Source organism: Vigna unguiculata, chromosome 7, assembly GCF_004118075.2.
Source record: "Vigna unguiculata cultivar IT97K-499-35 chromosome 7, ASM411807v1, whole genome shotgun sequence".
In the NCBI taxonomy this organism is placed as follows: Eukaryota; Viridiplantae; Streptophyta; class Magnoliopsida; order Fabales; family Fabaceae; genus Vigna; species Vigna unguiculata.
The window spans coordinates 23333598-23355739 of record NC_040285.1 but is presented as its reverse complement, the minus strand read 5'-3'; the positions used below and the strand labels follow the sequence as shown (position 1 = coordinate 23355739).

General features: G+C 32.2%; 3 protein-coding genes across 6 annotated transcripts; 1 reads left to right on the top strand and 2 right to left on the bottom strand.

Annotated features, from left to right (window-relative positions):
• Nucleotides 1-1968: 1968 nt before the first annotated feature.
• Nucleotides 1969-3808, bottom strand: LOC114189631 (pentatricopeptide repeat-containing protein At1g02370, mitochondrial-like). Its single transcript, XM_028078256.1, has 2 exons — nt 3425-3808; nt 1969-3350 (listed from the first exon to the last, which is right to left on the bottom strand). The coding sequence occupies exons 1-2, from the start codon at nt 3665-3667 to the stop codon at nt 2166-2168; spliced, it is 1428 nt and encodes a 475-aa protein (XP_027934057.1). The 5' UTR covers nt 3668-3808; the 3' UTR covers nt 1969-2165.
• Nucleotides 3809-5062: 1254 nt separating this feature from the next.
• On the bottom strand, nt 5063-6842 carry LOC114189655 (pentatricopeptide repeat-containing protein At1g02370, mitochondrial-like). 3 transcript variants are annotated; one of them, XM_028078283.1, is made up of 2 exons: nt 6468-6842; nt 5063-6396 (listed from the first exon to the last, which is right to left on the bottom strand). In XM_028078283.1, exons 1-2 carry the CDS (start codon nt 6708-6710, stop codon nt 5212-5214), a joined length of 1428 nt encoding a protein of 475 aa, XP_027934084.1. In that variant the 5' UTR covers nt 6711-6842; the 3' UTR covers nt 5063-5211. The 3 variants fall into 3 exon arrangements, with proteins under 3 accessions (XP_027934084.1, XP_027934087.1, XP_027934086.1); XM_028078286.1 differs by having other exon boundaries at nt 5063-6341; nt 6468-6841; XM_028078285.1 differs by having other exon boundaries at nt 6496-6841.
• Nucleotides 6843-12088: 5246 nt separating this feature from the next.
• Nucleotides 12089-14808, top strand: LOC114190274 (beta-carotene isomerase D27, chloroplastic). 2 transcript variants are annotated; one of them, XM_028079088.1, is made up of 9 exons: nt 12089-12355; nt 12519-12648; nt 12738-12833; nt 12916-13020; nt 13666-13765; nt 13897-13988; nt 14091-14171; nt 14289-14357; nt 14428-14808. In XM_028079088.1, exons 2-9 carry the CDS (start codon nt 12535-12537, stop codon nt 14557-14559), a joined length of 789 nt encoding a protein of 262 aa, XP_027934889.1. In that variant the 5' UTR covers nt 12089-12355; nt 12519-12534; the 3' UTR covers nt 14560-14808. The 2 variants fall into 2 exon arrangements, with proteins under 2 accessions (XP_027934889.1, XP_027934888.1); XM_028079087.1 differs by having other exon boundaries at nt 12089-12648.
• Nucleotides 14809-22142: the final 7334 nt, after the last annotated feature.

Sequence of the window (22142 nt, the reverse complement as noted above, 5' to 3'; positions counted from 1 at the left end):
GTAACCGTAACATTTTTGTGCTTTTTTTTAATTGAAGAGCAAGTAGAAAAAAAAAGAAGAATTGATTGGATGGGAAAAGAGTGAAAAAATATAGAAAAGATTGTATCAATGATATAATAACTTCTTTTAAAATTGATGTAAAAATAAAAAGCAGTATTTAATTTTGAAAGATAAAATTTTATTTTAAAATAATAAAATTTAAATTTATGTATTTATTTTAAATAAAATTAAAATTATAGCAATAATATTATAATTAGTTGTACTAAAAATTTATTAAATAATCTAATCAGTATCATTTAAATGTAATTAATTGTTGTGTAACATTAAAAAAAATAAGACACAATTGATTAATTATACTGTATAATTGATTATGTGTTAATTTTTTGCGTAAATCATTTTGTAAGTGTACGACAAACCTTAAATTTAAAACTTACTTTCTTTTTTATGCCTTTTTAACAATTCAATGTCCTATTTGTCAAATTCTTTTACGCTTTATTATTATTATTATTTTCTTCTGCCGTAGCTTTACGCTTCAAAAGAAACACACCAATTGAGAGAAATAGAAGTGTTTAAGTTGTATAATTATTACCAGTGGTGTCCTGTTTCTAGTGTTGTGTTTAAGTATTCGAAATCATTTCCATTTTCCATTTTTTTTTGTTGAGTTTCAAAATGGTGTATATCTTCTACATGTGTTTTTTTATACATGTTACAAAATTTGCTTCCATCAATGCTAGATTCCCATATTACAAAACTAAATAAAGTGGAACAAATGGGAATTGCAACTTTGAAACTCGAATACAAGTATAGTTATAAGGTCCACAACAATGCTCACACCATTACTCTCAAGAAGCTGAAAAACATTTTAAATACCAAACAATGCATTGACAACAGAAAACACACATGAATAGCTAAAAAAATAAAAAAAAATAATTAATTTCTAACATTAGTTACAACATTTTAACTACTTAGTATTATGCTAAATTAGTCTTTAATTAATAATAAAAACAACTACATACACCACTTTTTTTAAATGATTTTATTAGTAATTAGTCCTTTTTAAGTCAGGATACCTTAAAAGACTTACTTTAAAAGTGAGGTAGCATAACAACATGAATATAAGTAATATAGTTTTGGTGGAATTTATAATAGGATCAAAATTATTAGCTCACATATTAACACGTTAGTTCTTTATCCATGGATAAAACTAAATATTTTACGAAACCAGAAAATTTATTAATCTCGGTTATTTTTCTCACTGGTTCAGAACAGTTCAATCATATCCTCTGATTTGTTTGTTGGGTCGAGCTGTTTTTATTTTATTTTATTAGAGCAGCTTAACTACATGACCTTAAATCTGACCTCTCTGCTTTATTTTTACCCTATCATTTAGCTACTTAGTATCGTCTTTTCCTTGTGTTTTTTATTTGTATCGGTACTCACATGCTTCTCTAACAGATGATTTAGTAGAGAATGAGAGTTCATGTGCATATAATGGAAAAAGGGGCAGACACAATGGGTTGTGGATGAAAAACATGATAACTCATTATTTATCAAGTAAAATGATGCAAAATAATTCCTTGCATCACTTTCAGTGTCTGTGTTGTGAGCTATCGGGCGTTTAATCCCAAGAGAAGAGTGTTTCCCTTTTACACCGTTAGAGAACAACAAGATTTAAATATTGAGCCAACTACTTAAGTTTGAAGGAGTGATAAAATGGTCTAATTTTGAGAAGGATAGAAAGAGAGGAAAAGGTTGTGGATTCGAACCCTCCTACTAACATTTCGAAAACAAATAAGATCGGTTGGGGGTTACTTTATATTGCTTTCCCTTTGCTCTATCTCTTAGTTGTAACAGAAGCATTGTTTTAGTTATTTGCATTTTAGTAAGGCATCCAAATGTTAATGGTCCCACATAAAAATTAAAAAAGAAAATTAGAGTGAGATCGTTTTATATGTGGCATGTTTCGAATGACAAAATTATTTTCTATTTTAGCTCTTCTATTTGAAATAGAAAATGAGAACTAAAGATATTTCCGAAATTAAGTATTAAATTCTAATCGATTCTTAAGAAAGTGTTCCTAATCATGAGAAAACCAAGATAACTACCAAATCACTTGCATCATAAACTGCGCTTCCAAGCAGCACACAATTACTTTTTCATGATATCTAGTTCTCCTGTGCATAGTTTTGAGGATCATCTTCCTTCAATATTGGATCAGTTTCAGGAGACGCTTTGGCCGCATTAATGCAAGTTGTAATCCAGGAATCATCAAAATTCTTAGCCTTGAGAATCTTATACAACTCATCAACACCATCCATATCCGTCTCTTCTTCGTAGTACTTCAGAAAAGCCCCAACAACTTGTGGTGAAGGACGCCATTCATCACCCTTGACTTCTGAAAGTGCCGCCTCCAAGTGCCTCACAGCAGCATCCAACTGACGTTTCTCCAAGAAATACAACATGAACATTTCCTCAAACCTAAACAAAGGCCTTTTGCTCTTCCTGCTAGCCCCCTCAAACACCAATGCAGCTTCTTCCACCATGTTGTGACCCAAATAAGCACTAACACAGACACCAGCTAACCTCACATCATAGCTAACACAACTAGCTTCCCACTCTTTAAAGCATTTTGTTAAGCCCTCTATATCATTAAGCTTTCGGAGGGAACTAAGCATAGCCAGATAGCTCAAATTGGTGACAGGGGAGACAGACTTGAGGGAATTCCACACTCTGTGAACCTCTTCAAGATTACCAGTCCCAGCATAGAGACCAAGCAAGCAATGATAAGCATCACGCTGCCGTGGCTTAGCTAGTTTCTCCAGCTCCTTAAGCATCATTTCAGCCTTCTCAAAGTCCTTAACCTTCACATAAATTGCAGCAAGGTTGCTGTAAGCCTGCCAACCAATTCGATCTTCTTCAGTTTTCATCTCCTCGTAGATTCTCTCCACCCCATCAAGATCGCCCAAAGAGGCGCAGCCGTTCATCCAGATATAATACGTGAATGAAGACAAGGGAAGGTTTCTCTTCTTCATTAGCTCCACCAGGTGAGGCACTTTCTGGGGTTCACCACTTCTCATATACAAACTCATCAAATTGTTGAAAGACAGAGAAGTGACATAACCCAATTCATCCATTTTGTCAAAATGACTCAATGCCTTGTCTTTCATTAGTTCCTTGCAGTAACAATTCAAGAGAGCACCATACGTATACTTGTTCTTGGCTGGAGGAGGAAGACCGTTGAAAAACTCTTCAGCCGCAACCAACCCTTTGGTCTTGGACACGAGATCTAATTGCACTGCATAATTATTCCAGGTTAAGTCAATTTTCTTCATCTCCATCCATTCAATTATCTGCAATCATAATAAATTATAAACTTCAACATACAACAAAATCACAAAAATAATTTTAAATTGATATTCCATACCTCGAGTGCATGTTGAAATCTGCGATACCTTCGGAGCTGCTCCACACACCTGTCGAGTTCTGCTTTTCTTATGGCTTTGCCTTGCATTACATGGTTGTCCAATATTTCCGACACGCTTCCTCTAGTCATGTCCAACGCCGATAACATTCGATAGAGGTTTGGACCTTTTGCTGGACTCTCAGCCGCCGTGCAAAGTCGCCGGAGTAGCCATCCTCCACCAGAAATCAGACGGCCGTGATTCATTTCCGTAGATCTGGAATCTTGCCACAGCAGAAACGGGTGATATTTGTCTCTTGTCGATCGATTCCATAGATAGGTTTTGTTAGGGTTTATCAAAACAGGCTACACGGCATCGTTTCGATTGTCACTTGAAACAGCAGGGTAACCCGTAACAATTTTGTATATTTTTAACTGAACTAGGTTTTGATACGCACGGGTCTTTGTTTTTTTTATTTTGTGTTTAGAAGTAATTAATTTTTATTATATTTAGAAAATATTATATATTTTTATTTTTTATGTATTAAAAAGTTAATGTAAAATTTCTTATATTTAATTAAATAAATGATTTATATGATTATAATTAATTTTTAAATTATATATAATTAAAATTATAATATTAAAACAAAATATTTAATGATATGCGAAAATAATAAATAATTAATTATGAGTATTTTTTATAATAAACTAGCGTAAACATAGGTGCTATCGCGCCTGTGTATACGCATTTTTTAAATTATATTAATAATTGATGATATTGTAATGTTATTAAATTAATAAACAAAATAAAAGTATATTTATAGAAAATAAAGTAAAAATGTATGGAGAAAATATGAGAAAAATAATTATTGATTAATAGTAGTTATAGATTAAATAAAGTTAAATAAAACTATTTTAATATTAATTTTATTATGTTAAAACATTATAAAATTACAACTAATAATATCGAAACTAATAATAACGATAAGATTAGAAAATAATATTTGAATATGATTTTTTTTTTGTTTTAAATTAAAAATTTGATACAATAATTGGTTAGTGATGTATAGGAAATTTTATTTAAAATCCCGTACAAAATAAATATAAGGTTTAATTAGTCGGATGGTACCCACTTTTGTTTGAATGTGTCAGTTTGGTATACTATTTTAAAAAGGTGTCAATCGATGAGTTTCAACTCTTAAAAAAGTGTCTCAATTAGGTCTAATAACGCCATTAGTTTTATTCATAACTTTTACCACTAAATTTTAATATAAATATCAATACTTAAGATAACTTTGGTAGGATAATGGTCTTAGATACTTGAAGGCTAACATTTTGTGTGGGATAAGATGAAACTCATTGGCAATGGCTCTGCGGAGCAGTAGAGGCCACCACAAGTGCAAGCTTATCCGGATTTTGTATCCACTTTGTTACATGCTTGCAAATTGTTTTAAGTATCTGCTTGCTATAACATGTTAAAATTATTTTATACTAGCTTACTCTGTCATGATGACTATAATGGTGAATCCCTATATATGTGATGTTTTTAATTAATAAATTTATTCTATTTAAATGGATTGTCTCGTCTTCCTAATGAAAAAATGATTTTCTATTTTAGTTGTTCTATTTTGAAATAGAAAATACGGGAACGATAAGAAAAAATAGAACTAAAGATATTTCAGAAATGAAGTATTAATTCTACACGATTATGGATAAAGTGTTCCTAATCTTATGAAAACCAAGATAACTGCCAAATCACTTGCATCATAAACCGTGCTTACAAACTCCACACAATTGTTTTTTCTTGATGTCTAGTTCTCCTGAGCACGATAGTTTTGAGGGTCATCTTCCTTCAATATTGGATCAGTTTCAGGAGACGCTTTGGCCGCATTAATGCAGGTTTTAATCCAGGAATCATCAAAATTCATAGCCTTGAGAATCTTATACAACTCATCAACACCATCCATATCCGTCTCTTCTTCGTAGTACTTCAGAAAAGCCCCAACAACTTGTGGTGAAGGACGCCATTCATCACCCTTGACTTCTGAAAGTGCCGCCTCCAAGTGCCTCACAGCAGCATCCAATTGATGTTTCTTCAAGAAATACAACATGAACATTTCCTCAATCCTAAACAAAGGCCTTTCGCTCCTCCTGCTAGCCCCCTCAAACATCAATGCAGCTTCTTCCACCATGTTCTGACCCAAATAAGCCCTAACACAGACACCAGCTAACCTCACATCATAGCTAACACAACTAGCTTCCCACTCCTTAAAACATTTTGTTAAGCCCTCTATATCATTAAGCCTTCGGAGGGTACTAAGCATAACCAGATAGCTAAAATTGGTGACGGGGGAGACAGACTTGAGGGAATTCCACACTCTATGAACCTCTCCAAGATTACCAGTCCCAGCATAAAGGCCAAGCAAGGAATGGTAAGCAACACGCTCCCGTGGCTTCACTCGTTTCTCCATCTCCTTAAGCATCATTTCAGCCTTCTCAAAGTCCTTAACCTTCACATAAATTGCAGCAAGGTTGCTGTAAGTCTGCCAACCTATCCGATGTTCAGTTTTCATCTCCTCATAGATTCTCTCCACCTCATCAAGATCGCCCAAAGAGGCGCAGCCGTTCATCCAGATATGATACGTGAATGGAGACAATGAAATGCTTCTCCTTTTCATTAGCTCCACCAGGTGAGGAACTTTCTGGGGTTCACCACTTCTCATATACAGACTCATCAAATTGTTGAAAGACAGAGAAGTGACATAACCCAATTCATCCATTTTGTCAAAATGACTCAATGCCTTGTCTTTCATTAGTTCCTTGCAGTAACAATTCAAGAGAGCACCATACGTATACTTGTTCTTGGCTGGAGGAGGAAGACCGCTGAAAAACTCTTCAGCCGCAACCACCCCTCTGGTCTTTGACACAAGATCTAATTGCACTGCATAATTATCCCAGGAAAAGTTAATTTTCCTCTTCTCCATCCATTCAATTATCTGCAATCATCATAAATTATAAACTTCAACATATATCAAAATCACAAATAATTTAAATTGATACTTGATACCTGGAGTGCATGCTGAAATTTGCGATACCTTCGGAGCTCCTCCACACATCTTTCGAGTTCTGTTTTTTTTATGGCTTTGCCTTGCATTACATGGCTGTCCAAAGTTTCCGACACGCTTCCTCCGGTCTTGTCCAACGCCGATAATATTCGATAGAGGTTTGGACTTTTTGTGGGACTCTCAGCCGCCGTGCAAAGTCGCCGGAGTAGCCACCCTCCACCAGAAACCAGACGGCCGTGATTCATCTCCGTTGATCTGGGATCGTGCCACAGCCCACGCGAGGTGCTATTTGTCTCTTGTTGATCGATTCCTTAGTAGGTTTTGTTAGGGTTTATCAAAACGAACTATACGGCGTCGTCTCGATAGTCACTTGAAACAACACCTAACCAGTAACAATTTTGTGTTTTTAACACACAAGTGCGTACAAAAAATAAGAAAAGGTTGGTTGGATGAAAAAAATATTGAAAATAGATAAGTGAAGGTTTTATCACTAATACAATTGATGTGTTAAAAAAGTTTTTTTTTTTTTGTGTAAATTGATATATTTAAACTAAGTTAATCAACCTAAATCTAGAAATTCACCTACATTTCTGCATGCAGTCAACCAAGATTTATCGAACCAGACCATTTGATAAAATATTGTCTTATCTCAAATGGTTAGACAGGGTTAGTATTATCTATGAGGCTCATTAGAAAAAATTGACATTTTTTATTTACTTCCGTTGTCTCAATAAAACTAATCCCACCTGAACCTACTAAGTTTCTTTTTTTTTCGTCTTCGTGTAACTTCTCTTTCTTGTTTTTTTGTCTTCACGGAACTTCTCATTCGATTTTGTCCCATGAGTCCCTTTATATATATATATATATATATATATATATACTTTGAGTTTTCCATCATTCCTTAATCTTTTCATTTGATTCTTTCATTCTTTTTTATTTATTCTGTAAGTCCTTTTTTGCTGTCCCAAAGAGGTTTGGGTCTGGTCTTTCGTAGGCCCAAGACCAGCCCTTTAAGGAATCCCCTATACCCACTCAGTTTTCTCATTTACCTCTTGTCACCTTTTCAGAAACAGCCTTCCTGTCCATCCCACATCTCAAGCAAGGAGCTCTGCTAGGGCATAGAGAAAACTCCATCTTCAAGCTAGCTCAGTGTTCTTCTTTGGTAAGTACCTCCGGATCTGTTATAACCTTTCCTTTTCTCTTTCCACCTTCTTCCAGTTGAGCATTTTGTTGCGGTTAGGGTTCCATTTCTTACTCTCGTTTTGGGTCTTGGGGTTTCTGTTTCAGCTCACCATTTTAGTCCGTAGAGCTGTTGTGCCTGGTTGCGTTCCTTGGGTTGCTGCTTCTTTTCTCGTGTCTAGAAAAGGTAAGGGAAGCTAGATTCTTCTGTGTTTTGAAGTATGTGGTGTGTTTAAGTTCTGTTTAATGCTTGAAATGATTTAAAGGATGCTTGTACTCATGTATGAATGAACTGCGTGGTTTGGATTGACTGTTCTTGGTACTGCATGTGGGAAATAGTGGCGGGAGCTGATATTCTCGCCCAAGCGAGCTCGTCTCGCCTAGGCGAGAATAGCAGAAACTCGTCCAGGTTCTGCTGGAGCGACTCACCCAGGTAGAGGGTTCTTGTCTTGAGCAATGCGTTGTCTCGCATACTCTGCTCGCATCCTCGTCTAAGCAGGGAGTTTTATTTTTGGGCGAAAGGCGATCTCGCCCAAGCGAGCTGGTCTCGCCTAGGTGAGGGTCAGCAGAGGGCCATTGTTCCAGGTCTCGCCCAGGCGAGACGGCCTAGCTTAAGTGAGATGGTCGCGGCGACTCAGGCGAGGACAATGCAGATTTGTGTTTTAATTCCTGTTTACTTAGGGTGGCTATTTACTTCGAATATGTATGATTTTGGTGTAATTGCATGAGTTGTGTGGGTAGTATACACTGAAATTTTGTATTTTAGCATGAGTATTGTATGAGATTCTGTTTTGTTGGTTGAGAAAGTGCATGGGAATTCAATGTTGAGAAAATAATTGGTGGTTGTATTATGAGGAACATGAAATTGTTGTGTGATAGGCGTAATTCCATGAGTCTCGTGGAGAGACCTCATGGTGGTGTGTAGTGTATATATTAAGGTATGGATTCAAGTAAGGATCGCATCCCGAAGCTCTAAAGGGTCAGTGAGTCTCAAGTAGAGTAAACTGACCCAAGTGGTGAGAGTAGCGGGAGACCCTAGTCTACAGGCAGGAGAATGGCCTTAGACATTTAAAGGCTAACCTTGTGCGTGGTAGGGTGAAACCCATTGGCAATGGCTCTACAGAGCAGTAGAGGCCACCACAAGTGCAAGCGTCCAGTGAATCCGATCTTAGTATATTTATCCGGATAATTGAGTCATAGTGTCCTGCTTGTTTGCTATAACATGATGCTTTGTGCCTGTTAGGGATGGCAACGGGGCGGGGCGGGGACGGGTTTCGCTATCCCATACCCATCCCCGCATAAAAAATTTATCCCCATCCCCATACCCAAACCCAACGGGTATCAAACTTTTTTCCCATCCCCATCCCCACCGGGTAACGGGTATAATCTCATACCCGTACCCGTGTTCTAACTACTTCAATATTAATTTTTATAAAAGAAAAAAAATTACGGTGAAAAAAACATAATATTATGAAATATTCAATATTAGGAGGATTTTCTTCGATGCCAAATACCTTAAAATAAATTATAATTGTTTACATTTTATATTAGAATACCAAATAAAATTTCATGTGAACCAAAACATTTATTAAATTTGCAAACTACAACATTGATGAACTTAGTTGATAAAATTAAAAAATATTTTAAAAAAATATAAAAGGAAAACAAATATTCAAATTAAAATATATTTTAAATGTTTATTTACTTCAATTTTTTAAATTCTAATGAATCTCTTTTTTATACACTAATAAAAGTTATAATATATCACTTGATCAAAATGACACAAAGAACAAATAATAAAAGGAAAACAAATATTCAAATTAAAATATATTTTAAATGTTTGTTTACTTCAATTTTTTAAATTACAATGAATCTCTTTTTATACACTAATAAAAGTTATAATACATCACTTGATCAAAATGACACAAAGAACAAATAATAAACATAATAATAAAATTTTGACATAGATTTTGTATCTTTTGAACTTCAATATATATTGGATAGTGACAAAAAAATATTCATAGAAATTACATTAAATTTTTATATTGTAGTAAATAAAAGTTATTTATACAATTAAAGTGAAAAAAATTACAGTATGATTAATAGTGAGTTATAAAATAACAAATAATTAGATAGAATATATCGAAATATTATTCTACATGATGAAAATAAACAATAAATAAAAATATTAAAAAACTAATAAATGTGTGTTTTAGAAATAATTTGAGAGACTATCGAAAGAAATCGCACAAAGGAAATTAAATGTATAATTAAGGTATGATAAAATGAAAAAAACCTTAGAGAACTAATTATTAAATTATGTTTGAAGTGGTTAAAAATAAATAGAAATATCATTAGTGACAAAAAAATTTGTCATTAAATTACAAATAAATTAGTAATTAAATTGGTCACTAAATCAAGTACCGATTCGATCATTGAATCAGTCACTAATTTAGTCATTGATTCAGACAATAAATCAACTACTACCACCAATGACGAAAAATAGTGACTGATATGGGTTACTGACTAAATCAGTCACCATTTCATGTTTTTCTTGTAGTGAATTATCATATACTATTCCTAAATATCATTATATATATATATATATATATATATATATATATATATATATATATATATATATATAATTTTAACCACTTCAAACAGAATTTAAAGTGAAAAAATTACATTATGATTAATAATGAGTTATAAAATAAAAAATAATTAGATAGAATATATCGAAATATTATTCTACATGATGAAAATAAAAATAATAAATAAAAATATTAAAAAATTAACAAATGTGTGTTTTAGAAATAATTTGAGAGACTATCGAAAAAAATCACACAAAGGAAATTAAATGTTTAACTAAGGTATGATAAGACGAAAAATATCTTAGAGAACTAAGAAAACTTTTCAAATATCAATATATATACTTAATGGTTGAAAATAACGAAAGTTATTTTAATGAAACAAAAGAGTTCTTCAAATTAAACAAAAATTAATAATAATAATAATAAGTAAAGAATTTTTTTATATTACCTTAAATTGAGAGTATAAACATTCTCATGTGAAAGGAAAATTTATAATAAATAAAAATATTAAAAAATAATATAAATATTCAAATGTGAGACATGATTTTTTTTTATTAACATACATCATTTTAACATAATTACATAAAGGTTATGATAAGATAAAAATATATTGGAGATGAGAATGAGTTTATGACAAATGAAATAATTAAAAGAAAAAAAATAGAAATATATATATATATATATATATATATATATATATATATATATATATATATATATATATATATATATATATATATATATATATATATATATATATATATATATATATATATGGGTTACTTGATTAATTGTGAATATTTTAATAATTTAAACGAGAATGGAGATATGGCGGGGACGGGTATTATGGCAGGTATATGTACATCCCCATACCCATCCCCATACCCAACTGAAAAAGTCGGGGATTCCCCATACCCATACCCATACCCAGTCAATGTGGGGATTCCCCGTCAAAACGGGGACGGGTTCGGACAATACCCACGGGGACGGGTTTATTTGCCATCTCTAGTGCCTGTTGTGTCGCATGTTAAGGAATGTTTAAGTACTTGTCCGTTATATCATGATAAAATTAAATTGCACTAGCTTACCCTTGCATTTCTGTTTATGTTCCTGTTGTGTTTTCTCTTTTGCAATGATCACCCTTGGTGGGAGCAGATGGAGGAAATTCTTGGAGTAGGCCCGGTGGTAGCAGTGGTGCAGCTTAGGGGATCTGTTTGTGTGACTCTCAGGAGCATTCTATGGCCCTAGTGCCCTTGTAATTCCTAGCTCTAGGAGCTTTTCTTTTGCATGACTGTTAACTTTCTCTTATGTTGTTTATGATATAGTGGTATGCCCAAATTTGTTTTCACAGTACACTTCTGGATGACTATAACAATTACCTTTTCTATGTTTTATGTTCATCTGAGTACTTTTCGTTATTATAATTTTGTGATGCTTTATTTAGTAGTTTAATCTATTAAAAAAGGATGTCACATATTCACTCTTCAACTTTTCTCGATTTCGATACAACATTTAAATAAGAAATTCTATAAAAGTAAATTACTTTTAAAAAAAGTTTAAAAAATTTAATGATACAATTTAACGATAAAATGTAATGTATGAGTAAAATGTCTCAAAAGAAATTGATAAGAGTCAGGTTTTATTGATGTTGTAATCGAGGAACTAATATAAAATTATGTGTTTTTATTATATTTTAATACGTTGAATCATATTATGGTGTTTTTGTTTTTAATTGCCTGGAAAGTGTGCTTATTCAGCAATACTCGTCTCCATCCATTCTATTATCTACAATCATTATAAATTATAAATTTCATCATCAAAATTACAAAAAAGAATTATAAATTGATAGTTGATACGTCTAGTGCATACTAAAATCGGTGATACCTTCGGAGCTGCTCCACGCATATTTCGAGTTCTGCATTTTTTATAACTTTGCATTGCATTATGCAGTTGTCCAAAGTTTCCGACACGCTACCTACAGTTACGTCCAACAACGATAACATTCGATAGAGAAATACTTTTTGCTGGTCAGCCACCGAGCAAATTCGCCGGAGTATCCATCCTCCACCAGAAATCAGACAGGCGTGACTCATCACCGTCGATTGGATCGTCTCATAGTATGATCGGGTGCTCTTACTCTTGTTGATTGATTCCTTAAAAGGGTTTCCTTAGAGTTTATCAAAACGCGCCACGCGGCGTCGTTTTGATTTTCAGTTGACAAAACCGGTAACCGGTAGTCCTTTTTGAGTTTTTAAACTGAAGAGTGAGTATGTGGTTTAGTTAAGGTTAGAGAGAAATGAAGGCGCTAGGCATTGTCGTTGGTGCTGCCCCATTGCCCGTGCTGTGTTCGAGTGCTCGGAACCATCGTTTTCGCGTTTCCTTTTCTTCTCCTTCGTCGGGTTCCAAAACGGTGCGTATCTTCTACATTTGTTTTTCATATTCGTGCTACAAAATTCGCTTCGGCCAATGCACGATTCTCATATTCCTGGATTGAATCAGGTGGAACACGTGGGAATTGCAGCTGCTAAACCTGAATACAAGCCTGGGGTGTTTGATGACATGTTTCTCAATTTGTTCCGCAACAAATTGGTACAGGTAAAGAAAACCTTGTAGAGTCCTCTTCTCATATGATGGTTAATTTATTGTAGTAGCTGAGTGGGTGTGAATAGTATAACAGGAAGTTGGATGGGACTCGAAGGAACCTGGATACGATGGACTAATTGAAGTTGCGCATCGTCTAATGATGAAGGGCACTTCCAATTCTACTACCGTGGAATCAGCGGTATTTCAATTTGTTCCTCTTTCTCTCTCTCTCAATTACCCCTTTTCTGAAACGTTCTTATATGCTATATCATTTTTCCTAAACTGTTTGGCTTCTTTAAGATGAGAAAGTGTATTAGATACCCAATTTAATTTATTTAAGCGTCTCGAATAGAAGAATTGTTTATGGAGGTCTTAAACTTAACACGTTTTTGTGTAGTTTTACAATTCAAGCAGCTGACAATTGACGTGACAATTCTTATATAAGAAATCAAGAATTGTTGTTTATAAGCAATTTTTTTTATCAGAGTTCTTAACATTTTTTAGATAATTGCAGTACGTGTTGATAATTTTACTTAAATTTCACGTGCCATTAGGACTCACCGAAAAGTGAGTTAAGTTATTCCACTGTGGTTGCACTGTCCGATATGTTATTACGGATATTGATTGATAAAGTTGTTTCTGGTGAAGTAGAAAACAGTAAAACTTTTCGCCTCAAATAAAACCTAAAAGGCTCATTAGGTAAAATTGAAAATTTGTTTTGCTTGTGATTTTGTTTGAACTCATTTTGTATTGAACATTTGTTAGAAATTGAGGTCATGTCGAGTCTCTGGTTTGTTATAAATTTTGAATGGTCATATTTTCTACCTGTTGTGATTTGTGTCAGGTACGAATATTGAGGTCTCTGTTCCCTCCATATCTTTTGGAGCTCTATAAAATGCTCATAGCTCCCATAGGAGGAGGCAAAATTGCGGCTATGATGGTTGGTGAGTCTGATGAGATAGAATAAATTTTTCAATTCTTGATGAATCCCAAATCTTTGTCCTGCCTCATGTTCCCCTGAACGTCGCAGGCTAAGAAATTTGGTTAGATATCCTAAAACGTTTTGGTTTTGAAGCAAGGGTTACTGTATTGACTTGCCAATGGCTAATGGGCCCTTGCAAAGTGAATTCTGTAGATCTACCAGATGGAACCTCATGCAGTAGTGGGGTGAGCACTTGTACTTTTCAATGTGTTTGATCGTTTTTGAGTGTTGGTAAAATAATACCAAAAATATATGATATTCAAAGCAGTGTATTTGTAATATTGTAGGTGTTTGTGGAAAGATGCAGGTATCTGGAGGAAAGCAAGTGTGTTGGTATTTGTACCAACACCTGTAAGTTTCCGACACAGGTTAGTGATTCTTCAACACACCTGCTTATTTTTATTTTATGTTATAAAGAGATGTAAGCGTGTTATGCATGCTTCGAAGTTTTTGCTTTCTCTATGTATTGACTCTTTTCTATGTAGACCTTCTTCAAGGATCATATGGGGGTTCCATTACTTATGGAGCCTAACTTTGGCGATTACAGCTGTCAGGTAATATTAAGTAATCTTTGTTGAAAATCAACTTTGTACTTGTCATTACTCTCGTCTTTTAAAACTGCAGTTCAAATTTGGAGTTCTTCCCCCACAAGATGATACCATCGTGAAGGAGCCATGCTTGGAAGCATGTCCAAACGCTTCCCGAAGACGCTTATTAGCCAACAATGTAGATGTAACTATGTGCCCAAAGACATGAATACATTTTTCTGAGGCTTGGGGTTTTCACCTTTATGTTCACTGTCCAAAGCCTCTTGTACATTCTTGAAGAAGGAAATAGACAGCGAGAACTCATCTTTGACCCATGAAATTAGTAATACAACTTATCCTTTTGCAATTACATTATATGGAGTGCTGATATTTTGTACTTGAATACAACATTGATATTTAATCTCCTGGGTTTAGACATTTTACGATAATGATATAATACAAAAGCGTATTTGTCTTTGATGGTTTAGTCCAAAATTTAACTTATCGATGGGAAAGCTAAGATGAGAAAATACTGGGGAGATCTTGATTAATGAGTTACAAGTCAACAGTAGAGAACTTGATAACATCTTCAACTTAAAACTTATATTTATGAATCTTTCATACTGGTGTATTGTTTAATTTGTAATCTTTCATATTGATAACATCAACTCGTATTTAAACTCTAATGATCTCTCATTTAAGTGTGATTATCTTGTACATTATAAGCTTCCTTTGAGCGAAAGCTCTTGTTTGTCGGTGAAGTACTCAATAATGACTCTTGTCGTATTGTTCGCCTCAACCAAAACCCCTGCCAAGAAAAGTTTTTTATATAGGAGAGATGATGCCTTGTCAAAAGAGGTCATTAAAACTGACGTTGACTTTGGTACCACTTTGCTGGAAAATTATGTTGAAGTTTTAAGTGAGTAGAATCTTATATAATTTATATGGATGGACAAGTTAACAAACATATAAGTGACAGATTTACAAACCTTTTATGTTAAAGAGTTTGGTTTATTTATCTTCTGTAATGTAATTAGTTGATGGCTCATTGGTAATAGTGTTACTCCTTAGGTTTTCCAACATTAATTAGAACTTTAAAAAAAATAAAAAATAAAAGTAGCAACATATGCATTAAGAATTTTTTATTACATTAATCATTACCTTTTGTGTTTTTTATGGATTAAATATGTTTTTGGTCCCTTCACAGTGAATTTTGGAATTAGTCAATTTCAAAACTTTGGACCAATTTAGTCCTTCATATTTTGAAATACGTAGATTAGTCCTTTTAATCAAATTTTGTTAAGTTTATTTGACATTTCAAGCGCGTTTCATAATATTATTTGACATTAAAGCAAAAAATGTGTCAAACAGTATAAACAACTCAAATACAATCTTAAAATGCGTACGAAACATCAAATAAACCTAACTTGATTAAAAGGGTTAAATCCATGTATTTCGAAAGATGAAGAACTAAATTGGTCCAAAATTTTGAAATGGACTACTTCCAAAATTCACTGAAAGTTAAGGGACCAAAAACATATATAACTTTTTTTTAGAAGGAGAAAAAAAAGATGTATTAGAAGAATCTCTATTGTAAGTAAAAAATGATAGTAAACGTTATTTCTTTGTAATAAATTTACTATATATAATACAACCTTTTAGGAGTTTATTGAGAAAAAAAAATGAACATCGTTAAACTTAAGTAAATCAACGTAAAACAAGCATTTATATATATTTTTTAATTTATTACATGTGTAAAATATGTTTACCATTTGTGTTGTGAAAACTCATTTATGAAAAGCTTCCATCGAACCACTAGATGATAGTTGGTTAGATCGTGTACTAGGGAGTTTTTATTTTTTCAATTAAGCTTTACAAAATGTATAAAACTCCTTTTTAGAGTTAGCTATTGTTTTTTTTTTTTTTTCTAAGTGAAATTAAAATAATGAAAAAATATGAGAAGCAATTGTAAATAGATGGTATAAACATTACCTTTTTAGTTAATGTTAAAAGATCAATTGCAGATACCATTTTAAATACTAATAATTTTTATTTTATAAATTTATATTTAAATTAATCAATAACTAATTATTTTTGTCTCTTAATTATTTTTTAAAGATTTTCTTGTACGTTTTATTTGATATTTTTTATGTGTATAATTTTTATCATTCTTTTTTCTTATTTTCTTTATTTCTTTTTATATATAGATTTTTTATATGTATTTCGTACGTGTGTAAAGAACTTCTATTTGTTATCTATTTATAAATATTTAAAAGTATTTTCTAACATAGGAATAGAAAGGCAATTGAAATATGCTCTTATTCAATCTTCAAAAACAGAAGGCTATATAAATCCATTTACAGAAAAAATAAACTGCACCGGCTCACATTTTCATGACTAGGATGTGACCCTAAACTTTAGGAACTAAGACTTATTCATCCAATAAAATAAGAACACAACTACAAAATAGAAACATAAAAAAAAATCCTTTTATTTAAAACCTAATATTATCTCCCTTCAACCAATGCATCTATAGTTACTCTAAGATTGATTCGAAGCTTTTTAAGCTTTTTTAATTTTAAAGGTTTTTTCAATATATCTACAAGTTAATTTTGGTAGTGTAAAAATTCAATTTGACTATTTCATCATTTATCAAATCTTGAAGAAAATGGAACCTTATATCAATGTATTTGTTTTTTCCAAGAAAAATTGCATGTTTGGATAGTTGTATAGTAGAGTTGTTATCACACATAATCACAACTCCTTTATTTTTTTATAATAATTTTTTTTAATAATTATTCAAGCCAAACACATTAGCAGGAGCATAATGTGCATAATGTTGCTACTATATCCTCTTCCTTAGTAGTAGACAAGATAACCATTGTTTGTTTCTTTGAAGTCCAAGAAATTGTTCTTGTTCTGATTATAAACACAAATTTAGATGTATTTTTTTTATCAACCAAGTCACTGATTAAATTATTATCTGTAAAGGATAGTAATGTTGGACTACCCACTTCTTTCTTGTACTGAATTCCCAAATTAGTTGTTCCTTTTACATACTCTAAGACTCTCTTTGCTATAAGCCAATGTGCCATGGTGGGATTGGTCATAAATATCCTTATTAAGCTCATGGTATACATTAGATCTAGCTAAGTAGTTAGATACATTAGACTTCCAACTAGCTATTTAATTAACGTTTCATAGATTCTCGCTCCACCTTGATACTTAGGTAGCCTTATTCCTAGAACCATTGGATTCTTCCTAAAATTGTTATGTTGCATTCCAAATCTAGATAACACCTTTTGTACATACCTTAATATTCCATTCAAAGACTACTTTGTTTTAGAAAATGGCTCATTTTTCCCAAATCATACATATAAAAATGTAGCATCATTGACTATTTAAATTCATCACATGTGATTTTATCATTTTCATTAAATATTAAGTCATCAACATAAAGGTTGATTATTAATAGTTTACCTTTTAGTGATTTTGTGAATAATTCGTATTCACTTAGACACTTTTTCAAACTTGTGTAAAATAGGTTTCAACCTTATTATACCAAGCTGGTGGTGCTTGTTGGAGGCCTTATAATGCTTTCTTCAAATGATAAACTTTTTTTTTTCTTCTCCTTATTTTATAAATCCCTCAGGTTGTTGTACAAAAATATCTTCTTTGAGTTCTCCATAAAGAAAGACATCATTCACATCGAGTTGAAATATTTCATAGTTGAATTGAGCAACTATAACCAGCATCACTCTTCTTGTGCAAAATCGGTTTCAATTTTCTTATATCAAGCTGGTGGTGCATGTTGGTGTTAGGAATCCAAGTGTGAGTCTAAGTCCCACATTGACCAGAAATGAGAAAGTAGAGCACCATATAAGGATCAAGGCCCATAAACTCATTGCCTTTAGGTTTTGGGTTGAGAGTGGTGTCAATGCCTTATGTGGGTGGGCTCAGGTCTCATTGGTGTGTTGTATCTCCCCAATGAAACCCCCTTATAAACCTAACAAGTGGTATCAGAGCCGATGGTTAATACCGGCTCAGACGAGTGCAGTACCAGTATGGTCCTAGTATCGAAAGTCTTCTTGGCAAGAGTCCCAGGTAAGGGTTCCATCCGCTGGAGGAGGAGATTGTTAGAAATCCAAGTGTGAGTCTAAGTCCCACATTGACCAGAAATGAGAAAGTAGAGCACCATATAAGAATCAAGGCCCATAAACCCATTGTCTTAAGGTTTTAGGTTGTGAAACCCCCTCTGTAAACCTAACAGTTGGAGACCATATAATTCCTTCTTCAAATGATAAACTTTCTTTTATTCTTCTTCTTTTATGAATCCCTCAGGTTGTTGTACACAAATATCTACTTTGAGTTTCCCATAAAGAAAAAGACTATTCATATCAAGTTGAAATACCTCATAGTTGAATTGAGCAACTATAACCAACATCACTCTTATGGTATTAACTCTTGCCACTGGAGCAAAATTGTAATCAATTCCATGCCTTTGCGCATATTATTTTGCCACGAATCTTACTTTGTATTTCTCCACTTGCTCGTTTACACCCAATTGTTAGTCGCAAAATCAACACGAAAAGTGCACCGGCCGCAACATAGTAAGTAATAAGTATTTTATCGTTCTCTCCCAAAGGACTCGTACAACACATGACAACTCTTCCATTCACAACTCAATTAAATAACAAATATCACAAAACACAATATAAACTCTTTTGTATTTTTATCAAACAGTTGGTGTGCAACAATGATTTAACATAGTGAATTTACAATTTGTCAAGATTAAACTTCAACCACTTCATTCTCATGCATTGTAAATTATCTCAATTCCATATTCGTGTTAAAATCAACTCACAAGAATACTCAAATCATATTCCTAATGACTTTGAGCCTATGATAACTCATCAAGTTTGAATCGCTTGAATCATCAACAAATGAAATCATGCATTAATTTCAAAAGTATAAGATTACTAATGAACCAAGTTTTATTCCTATATACAAACATCCATTAGATATATAATTTCAAGTCTAGATTTTAAAGATATTTTTCAACACCTCAAGAATCAGATATCAAGCATGGAATCAAATACTAACTTGAAATGGAGAAGTGTGTGTGTGTGTATATATATATATATATATATATATATATATATATATATATATATATATATATATATATATATATATATATATATATATATATATATATTAACAACACAATTTTACACAAGAATTCAATGTTTTACATCTAATCTCAACAAATCGAAATTGCTCCTCATGGTAGAGAACCTAGGGTTTTACAAAATTGAAGAATAGAGAAGAAATTGGAACCATAAAGTAAAAGCAATCCCTCTCCCAAGGATCTTTACAACTATTTCATACTCTAATTGTTCCTTTCATTCGCATCTCTAGCTCCAATTTCATATCACATCATCATCTCCAATCGAAAAAGGGTAAAACCTCCATGAAGAAGGAGACCCAAGAAGGAGAAGGGAGAGTTTCTTAACACTTTAGCAGCCTCCAAGAGCCTCTTCCAAGCACCCAAGATGTATGTTTCTATTCGTGAAAAAGGAGGAATGCCTTAAAAATCTTGTAAAAACATGATTAAATAACTATATTCGCATGTCAATGTCGATATTCTCGTCCAGCGAGGCCTAAAATCGATGTTCTCTGACATGTAACTCGTTGGGCGAGCCATAGTTTCGCCTAGCGACTCGAATACTATAGTTTTGGACTGTCATTTTTTCCTAGCGAGCCACTAGCTCAACCAACGAGTCAGCCTGGCGCCCAATGGTGATTTTTTGGCCTTCCAAGGGTGGTCCAAGGTAGTATATACCTATAGGTGAATCCTTTCTCCATGTTTGTAGTGCTGAGCGTGATTCTAGTGCCCTCTCCGATGTAGGTATTTGTCTAAAAATCATTCTTTTTTTTTCAATCATGCTTCTTTAAGTTCCAGCTTGTTTTTCTCCACCAGAATTGATTCTTATTGACTTATTTCACACACTCATAATAGGGATTAGAAGTAAAAAAAACTTATAGCAAATAAAATACAAAACAAAACAAAAACAGTATAAATTTGAAGATTAAACAAGATAAAAGTTATAGAAAAAATGATTTTATTTATAAAACTTAACACCAATAAAATGTAAAAAATAACGTTATCACTAATTTTGTTTTAAACATCCATTTAACTCCAATTAGTTTGATTCCCTTTGGTAGCATAGTGAGTTCCCATGTGTGATTCTTTTTTATAGCTTCAAATCCTTTCGTCATTGCTTCTCTCTAGTTTTTACTCATCACACCGGATATTTTTAGTCACCATCAACATCACAATTGGATTTTCTTCTTTACTCCATCCCTCCCCATGTTCATAATCTACCATCCATATTGGTGCTCTTCTTATTCTTCCTATAAAATATTAACTGTAGAATAGAAAAAAAAACAAAAATCTTTTTCATGAAAACCTGACACTACTATCCAAAAGAACATTAATTATTTATGTTTTTATTTTTATATTGTTTGAACTTGACAAATTTTTAACTTAGATCATTTAAACATGTTAATTAAGGTTGGACTTCTTAGTTAATGCATAAAAAATACTTTTTTTTTTTTGTGGGGAAAGCAAGATTAATTCAAGATCCTTAAAGAAAAAAGTAAAATTTATTCGTCTTTTTATCAAAATTGAGCCCAAGTTTTGAACAAGTAAAGAATGTGAGTAAAGGGTCCAAATAAATACACACATATGGGCTGGAAACAAAGTATTGGCTACATTCACAAATACTTCACTAGTCCAACTCAAACGCTATTAATATTGAATGTAAATTGATTCATCCCAATTCATATTTTATTCAAGTGATTCGTAACAGTTATATTTTATTCAATTAAAGTATAGTTTTCTATCCCCACCAAAAATAATTCACATAAGTTATCGGTTAAACTAATGAATATTGTTAACGACGTTTGGACATAATTTTTGTTATAGAAACTTAAAAAAATAAAAATAAACTAAAATTAATTTATAGATAAGTTAAAAATTAAAAATTTAGAAAACTCATATGAAAAATTTATACAAATTAGTTAATTTATTTATCAATAAACTAATTTTAACTTCTTAAGATTTTTTTTCAAAAAAAAATTATAAAAAATATTTTCCGAATAAACCTCATAAAAAAGAGTTTGTATTCATTAGTGTTAAGTTCTTTTCAGGATAAACTTTCAAAAAGATTTGACATCAATAGATTAAGACATTATGTTTAACCAAAAATGAGTTTGTGTTTTTGTTTTTATATATACTCATTGTCTTATTTATTATTATTTAACGTGAAATTAAAAATTTTTATATATATAAACTAAAATTGATTTATAGATAAGTTAAAAATTAAAAATGTAGAAAGATCTTATGAAAAATTTATACAAATTTATTTATTAATAAACTAATTTTAACTTCTTAAATTCTTTTTTTTTTTCACAAAAGTTTTTATAAACAAAGTTTTTCTGAATAAACCTCATAAAAGAGTTTGTATTCATTAGTGTTAAGTTCTTTTCAGGATAATCTTTCAAAAAGATTTGACATCAATAGATTAAGACACTATGTTTAACCAAAAATGAGTTTGCGTTTTTGTTTTTATATATACTCATTGTCTTATTTATTATTATTTAACGTGAGATCAAAATCATAATCAGAATTCTAAAATAATTAGGTTTGTTATTTTATTGAGTATTTTCGGGTTAACTTTTTTTTTTTTATTTACACAAAATTTGATTTGTGGTATCCAACATAATTTGGGTGCTGGCCCCATAATG